The following is a 7,689-nucleotide window of genomic DNA, read 5'->3' as shown; positions in this document are numbered from 1 at the left end:
GGGGAGCGGGGGCGCAGCGGGCTTCACCCGGGCGTCTCTCACCGCTCTGGAGCCTAACAGCTTTTTTTCCCTGTTTGACGGCCCTTTTAAATTGCGCGCATGCGCAGTGGGCCTGCTGTTGTGGAAAGTTGATTTCTCAGGCCAGGGGGGGCCCTGCCTGGGATTTGGGGGGCCCTGCCCTACTTGAGGGGGGCTGGTGAGTACCCCACTCCTTCTCTTCTCTCTCCCTGGGGGGGTGGGCCAAATAGGGGCCTGGGCGGAGGCTTGACCCGGCCCGGCTCCACGCAGCCACCTCCTCCCAGTTGGCCCCTTCTGCACAGGTTTCATGTCTTATTTCTGCTACTTCTCTATAATTCTGCACAGAACTGAACCTGGCTTCAATGTCAGACTGGTACCACACATGGTTTCCTGGCTTCTGCTGCCCTTTGCTCTGTATGGTTCTCTGCCAGTTCCTCTGCATCTAGTTTTTTTTACTACTCATGGCTTCTCATACTCTGTCGCTTTCTCAGGGTGGTTTCTTGTAAGGAAATACACCTTAATGTCCATTTTAGGGAGCTCAGTGGGGAAACAATTAGTGGGAATGGCAGCATCCTATTAACAGATTCATCATAATTTCTTTATGGTTTGAGAGAAGACGGAAGCATTTCATAAAAACCAGTTTTCTTTTCTTTAATAAACCAAAGTGAATACCAGCACGGAGCTCTATTAAATGCAAAATTTTCAGATCTATCCTTGAGCTGTTAATATTTCAAGTCAGCAGTGATTTTTTTTTTTATTGCTGTGCCATAATCAATGAAGGAGGTGTAGTTTCATTTAATTAATTTTAATTTAATTTTGGGTGTCTTTTTTTTCTTCCTCCTTGCAGATTACAAAGCTTGTGAAGAATTATAGATCACATTCTGCTTTGCTTGCTTTGCCATCTAAACTCTTTTATCATAAAGAGCTGGAAGTTTGTGCAGATACTTCAGTAGTAACTTCTTTGTTGGGTTGGGAAAGATTACCCAGGAAGGGGTTTCCACTAATTTTTCATGGCATGAAGGTATGTAAAATATCCATGTTGTTAAAATAGGATAAGGATGGTTGTTGGGTAAGATGTTCATGCTCTTGGAAGTACAATAATTAGCTGCTTATATATTTTTTTTTTCTCAAATCAAATTGCAGATTTTTGTAGATGCACCTTCCGAATAAATTTATTTTGCTAATGTATCTTAGGGTAGTCTTCCCAGTTTCAGAAACGTAGTGAAATAATAATATGCAAAGACCTTAGAATATACCTATGCAGTGGTATAAGGTAGACATACAGCTAGCTCTCAGTGGAAACCAGCCTGTGTGGAATTCAGTGCTTTCATGGCCAGACTGTTTTCCACTACCAAAGCTGGCTCATTTAGAGGTAACTTAAGTATCTCTGCAGTACACTGTAGCTAACTGCACTTATTAGCCATCATAGAGCAGTATAATTTCAGTTCTTAACAAAACATAAGCACTAAGGCAATTGATGGATATCTTAGGCCAGATCTGTAATCACTCTCAATACCTGATCATCTTCTTTGCCATCTCCTGATGCAGGGCAATGAAACGCGTGAAGAACACAACCCATCTTGGTTTAATCCTACAGAAGCAGTTCAAGTACTGCGTTATTGTTGCCTTCTTGCTAAAAATCTAAGCAGTGCAGTGTCGGTGAGTGATATTGGAGTGATTACACCATATCGTAAACAGGTATGAATCTGATTTTTATACATTTATAAATTGCTGTATTTCAACTAGTACATGATTACATCTCTAACCAGGCTATTTAATTCAAGAAAATATCGTAAACTTCAGACTTTTCCTACTTGTATCACTCACTTAGTGTACCATCAATGGTAGTGCCCAGGTGATGTTGTTGCCACAGTGATTTGTGATGTGCAAAGGACAATAATTCTTGTGAGTGATAACTTTTATTGGACCAGCTGTATGGTTAGTAATACACTTGGTCTGATAAACTTTCACTTTCAATATTCTTGTACTATCAATCACAATGTTTCTATAAAAACTCTAATCTTACATAAAACTAGCAGCAATGGAAAAGGATATGTTCTGCTGCTTTCTCAAGTTAAGAACTATTTGTCATGGTAGGTTTTCTGAGTGTTACTAGCTTTGTCCTTAGAAAACAAAGTGTACCTTGACTTTTATCTAAATACTGGTGGTGGGTATTTCAGAGTTAGGTGTTGAATGACACTTCTTTTCCAAATAACTTTTTGTACTCTCAACATCTCTTGTTAACAACTGTCATTTTTCCCTCAGTCTCAGCAGAACGGTAGTGGAGAGAGACAGGTTTTAAAATACATATTTTGTACATATGTATGTGTTTTATTGATGTAAAAAAACAATTTGAGTAATTGTTCTCTAACCTAGAAACTACTTTCTTCAAATATCTTTTTAGGTAGAAAAAATTCGATTTCTTCTGCGAAATGTTGATTTGATGGATATTAAAGTTGGCTCTGTGGAGGAATTTCAAGGGCAGGAGTACTTGGTTATTATATTATCTACTGTATGTAGTCCATTTCTTTTTTTTTTTTTCATAAGCCTTTTGTGATGGTTTGAATGATGTAGCCATGATGGTCCAGCTTTATGCAAGTGGCCAGGATTTCTTAAAGTGGTATCTTTTATTGGACCAACTAGATAGTTGGGATAATGGTAGACAAGCTTTTGAATGCAAGACATTTTTTATTAGGTCTGAACAGTTAGAGCCAACACAGCATAGTTAAAGAAAAGAGTGTGAGGAGGGATGAGAAATTCCCAGATGTAGCAGACAACCAATTAGCAGAAGAAAAAAAGCTGATTAAAAGGAAATCTAGGCCTGTCAAAGAGAAGGTCATTCTCACCTTTTCATGTGTGGGAGAATTCATGGATCTGGCAGGTTATAATGAGCCAGAAAACCAATATCATAGTTAAGATCCTGGTTCTTAGTGTTCAGCCAGTTTATGAATTTTTGTTCTCCAATTCCTTGGGAACAAACAACTGGTTTTATTCTGCTAATTGGTGTCTGCTACACCTGGGAATTTCTCTCCCTGCTCTTACAATTGTTTCTTTAACTGTGCTGTGTTGTCTCAGACCTGATGAAGAATTGGCCACAGATTTAAGCTGGTTGCTAGAAATAAATTATTCTGGATCATAACGACCAGAAGTTAACTTTGGCTGTTTGGTATATATTAGTTGATGTCCTAGTCTTGCTGATAAGAATCCACACGGCCAGAATTGCCACTTTATTACTGTCACCCAGAGACACCAACATCAAATGTGCCTGGAGACTAAATTATCTTATCACCTTCTATCTATTGTTTGTATTCTAGAAGCATCTCTATGCATCTTGTGTGCTTAGGGTACAGCTGTACAGTGGAATGCTACACTCTGTAGAGTTTGTACTTGTTATCTCCTGCTAAAAGTACTGTGGCCACACCTTGCATGATGCTGGACCCAGGCTAATTAGCTCGTTTACCATACAAACATAATCTCTGTGATCTCCATTAGTGTAATATGATAACACTTCATATCCTTTAATGTATATGCTTTCATAGCACCCCAGCAAGGTAATGAGGGGGAACCATTACTGTATTTTATTGAGACTTGTCACTGATTTGCCATAAGTCACTACGGAACGTTGTGGTGGAGCAGAAAATTGACTCCAGCTCTTGTGACTCCTGTGGTGCCCCATTCATTAGGTCCCATAATGGTCATAAGTACAAATAGAGCAGTAAATAGCGTAAAATAGTCACAGCCCACCTTGTGATTTCCCCCAGGTCAGGATTCAGCAAGTTTGGAGTACAGTAAGGGACCTGTCTTTAATCTGCCTATGTTGTTTTATAAATTAGTGCAGTAAGAAATCAGAAAATTGATTGCAGTGTTGTTGGCTTGTTTCCTTCTTAGTAGATGTACCCACACATGCACTTAACTGTGCAGTAGACTCATTTACAGTGTAGTGTCACAGTCTACATGTGCAATGCTATTAGACTACAGCAAACTAATTTTCACTATCATTAGACATTACTTTTGGGGACAGGAGTACTTTACTGCTGCAAAAATCTACCTAAATGCACATGTAAATGCTGACCCAGGAATACATTTGTGTCTGGTTAGCCCAGGCAGCAGGGGACCAGACCCCTGCCTGCTGCCTAGCCACAGGCTCTGCACACGCCAGCCCCTTCACCTTCACAACTGCCAGTAACTCCTGGAGGCCAGGACTACCCACCTTCACTATATCCCCTGCCAGCCCAGAGCTGCTCTTCCCCAACTCAAATTGCTGCAGTACCAGGCACAGCATCTGGACCACAGCAGTTTGAGCATCTACACATGCTGTTAAGGTGCTGTGATAATTTGTGCTGGAATGTATCACATCACCTTAATGGCACATGTAGATGCACCCAGCGTTGACTGTTACAGAATTTTTTTTGTTTTGTTTTTTATTCTGTGCATTTTAGGTACGGTCAAATGAAGTCTTCTTTGAAAGAAACTACCTGGGATTCCTCTCTAATGCGAAACGATTTAATGTGGCCATTACCAGAGCAAAGGCTTTACTAATTGTGGTTGGAAATCCTCATGTGCTTGTAAAAGTAAGGTTTTTGTGCATTGTCTTTGGGTATGTGCTGTATTCATATGATATCATGGAGATATGAATTTTTGATCTTGGATTTACCTGGTATGAAAGTGTTGCTTAATTTTAGAAATTTGTTTCAAATGTAGAGGCCACAGGCTAGATTCAGTAAAGGACTTCAAGCAGCTGAAAGTGGGGGATGGGGAGGAGGTGCAGCAGGTCCTCAAACTCCAGACCTGACCAATCAGCCATGGCCTCTGCCACCCTGTAACCTCTTCCCTTCATTCCCCTCTTCTATAACCCCCACCAATACTTGCCCTTTTTCTGCTCTCTCTCATCCTCTGTCTGCCTCTGGTCCTTGCCTGACCAGGAAATAGTGATTGCAGTGGCAATAGCAGCAGCTGCAGCTCCAACCCACTCCTGGGGTCAGAGCTGCTGCAGCTGTAGGTGCGTGTCCAGAGTGGTGACTGAGCAGCCAGGTAGAGAAGAGTTAAGCAGCAGGGGAGTGGTCAAGCAACAGAAAACAGGCATGGGAGGTGCAGATATTAATGGAGAGTCAGGTGCTGGAGTAGGAACAGGTGACGGAGACAAGGGGTACGCATCAGTCTACTTGACTCCCTCATTGCCCTCTCTCCTCCCCACAACTGCTGTTTGACTCCCTACCATTGCTGCTTCCACTGCAGCAGTCAAGGTGTATGAATTTAAGATGACCTTCCACTAATTGGATTCTAGACATAGATTTATAAAAGTTAGGGGCTCGAAAGACCTCACAAGATCATCAAGTCCAGCCCCCCTGCACTTGGGCAGAAAAAACTGCTAGGCTCAGATGAAAATTATAACAATTTGTCATGTCTAGAGTATAATTAATTATTGTAGGGTCACCTTATATTTGAAGTAGTCTTGTTTTTTTGTTAAATGAAATGCATGTTTTTATGGATCTCTCTCCCTCTCATTGCAATCTTACCTATTCTATCGTTACCAGTACCAGTTCTTATATAATTACAACAGATCAAAGAAGTTAGAGGTTAAGATGTGCTCTGTCCTTCCAGAAGCATACACAGAAGGCAATATTTGGAGTTTACGCTTATTTCATATGCATCTAAAATGTATAAAGAATATAAATGTTAGTTGCATATAACAACTAGTCTTCCTATATTACAAGCACACCACCTGCATTCTCCATTTTTTAAGAGAAATATTATGCTAAAAGTTGGTCTCCTGTATTTTCGCGTTTCTTGTTGATCAACTTTTAATAGTTTATATTACATATGTATTATATTAAACATTAACTTTTTTTTAATAGGATCCCTGTTTTAATGCACTTCTGGAGTACAGCTTGGAAAATGGAGCTTATGTAGGCTGTGACTTGCCTTCTGAGTTGGAGTCTCTGCAACAGTGAGTGTTATAGTGTGGGGCAAATGTGACGCATTTCTAAAACTGATGCTTTCTTGATATAAAAATTTAGGCTGGCATTTTGAAATGTAGTTACCTAGATAGGATAAAGAATGTAACACTACATATTTACTTAAAGAGTTGTACATATTCATTACCCAATGCTAGGCTATTAATTGAACTTGTATGTAATTGGGGAACAACTTAAGTTGCACATGAATTATCACATATAGTCTGTGGAGACCTGCAAAGAGTCGAAGTAAATCTAAAACTGACAAGAGCACTAAGTTGTCATTTTCAAATGAGTGCATAAAAATCATGCACCTAAATATATTTCAGTTATCTAAATAAAGAGCCTGTCTTTTGAGTACTCAAAACTGATTTGAAAACATGCTTTAAGATGTATAAAGTGGCTAGTAACATAAATATAAGGAAACAGGTTAACAACAGGTGTAAGCTGATGCCTTTTTTACTAACAGAATATGCATTTGCTACATGAGATCAGTCTGTCTTCTAAAAGCCAGGAAAGGCCATTAAAACTACTTTACTGCCTTTTTGGTAATTTACCTTTCACTCTCTTAATTCACAGGCATGAATAGTTTCCAGTGTTCAAGATATTACCAAGAAGTGCTTCTGCGAATTTTTCAGTCTGCAAGCCAGAATTTGGTCCATAGCAGACTCAGTATAATTGGTTTCACTAAAATGCATTGTATTCCATATTGCTAGGATTCCTAAACTTTAAAAGGGAAGCGGGACATTTATTTGAACCACAAACAAAAGTTAAGATTTTGTGTTAATGTTAAAATTTGCAGGACTCTATAGAAACACTATGCTGCATGTTGTAATTTACCTACATCCTATAGACTTCTCAAGCTGAAATTTAAAAAGGACAAGGAAGAAATGTTAATGTTTACCTATTCTGTAATCTTGTGACTTCATCTGAGATTCTATGCATTTGTAATAATGCTTTTTATTTCTCTGATGTATTAGCAGTGTTGGTTAGACCTAGACAGTTATCTCAATCTAGAATTCTGATCAGTGTTTATAGCATGCCCGCCCCCCCTCCCCCAAAGTGTTTGTAGTTGCAAGCATTTCTGTATGATCTTCATTTCCTCATATCTGTATTTGGTGGTCTTTTTTTAATTTGAAGAAAGCTTTTCAGATACCATGTTTATCAAATGATAACAAGTATAAAGTCTAACAGAAATTTTAGCCTCTTTAGTTTGAGCTGTTACAAGGATCTATGTTGATGCTTTGGTGCTTATTTCATATTTGAGTTGAGCACTGTAGTAAAAGCTTTCATACCAGAAAGCTATTTTGTAAGACATTACAATCAGGAGCTTCAAAGACTCTTTAATACAGGTTATTATTCTAAGCAAACATGCAACTTAAAATGACTTCTAATGTGTTTTAAAAGATTAATGACTTGGGAGTAGAGATTATGATTTTTATTTGGGGAAAACATGTAAAGAGTTCAAGGATTACTTCCACAGTGAAGGGAAAATAGTCTTAAAGGTGGGAAAATTGCAAAAGAATAATAGGCGCTCTTTGCTGGAGTAAATGTAACTGTTGTTTGCCGTAGATAATTTAAGGGCAGTCTTTATATAAGTTTTTAAGGTGTGTTTGTTTTTTTTTTGTTTGTTTGTTTTTTACTTGGCAGGGAAAACAATGGATATGAACATAGTTTATTGTCCTGTAAGGAGGAAGGTAGATAGTGTTTAGCTATT

General features: G+C 38.9%; 1 protein-coding gene across 3 annotated transcripts in view; it reads left to right on the top strand.

Moving 5' to 3' along the window:
- The window catches only part of MOV10L1 (Mov10 RISC complex RNA helicase like 1), a 69,369-nt gene extending 62,071 nt beyond the window's left edge, over positions 1-7,298 (top strand). For 2 of the 3 annotated variants that reach the window (XM_019543479.1, XM_019543481.1), the window contains 6 exons: positions 866-1,039; positions 1,567-1,716; positions 2,423-2,530; positions 4,458-4,589; positions 5,874-5,965; positions 6,552-7,298. In XM_019543479.1, the coding sequence (XP_019399024.1) occupies positions 866-1,039; positions 1,567-1,716; positions 2,423-2,530; positions 4,458-4,589; positions 5,874-5,965; positions 6,552-6,561 (666 nt within the window). In that variant the 3' untranslated portion in view covers positions 6,562-7,298. The remainder of the gene's footprint in view (positions 1-865; positions 1,040-1,566; positions 1,717-2,422; positions 2,531-4,457; positions 4,590-5,873; positions 5,966-6,551) is intronic. The other variant, XM_019543480.1, reaches the window with a different exon arrangement.
- Positions 7,299-7,689: the final 391 nt, after the last annotated feature.

Source organism: Crocodylus porosus, unplaced genomic scaffold (assembly GCF_001723895.1).
Source record: "Crocodylus porosus isolate Cpor-Errol unplaced genomic scaffold, CroPor_comp1, whole genome shotgun sequence".
Classification (NCBI taxonomy): domain Eukaryota; kingdom Metazoa; phylum Chordata; order Crocodylia; family Crocodylidae; genus Crocodylus; species Crocodylus porosus.
Note: the sequence above shows the minus strand (reverse complement) of the source record. Positions and strands in the feature narration are given on the sequence as shown.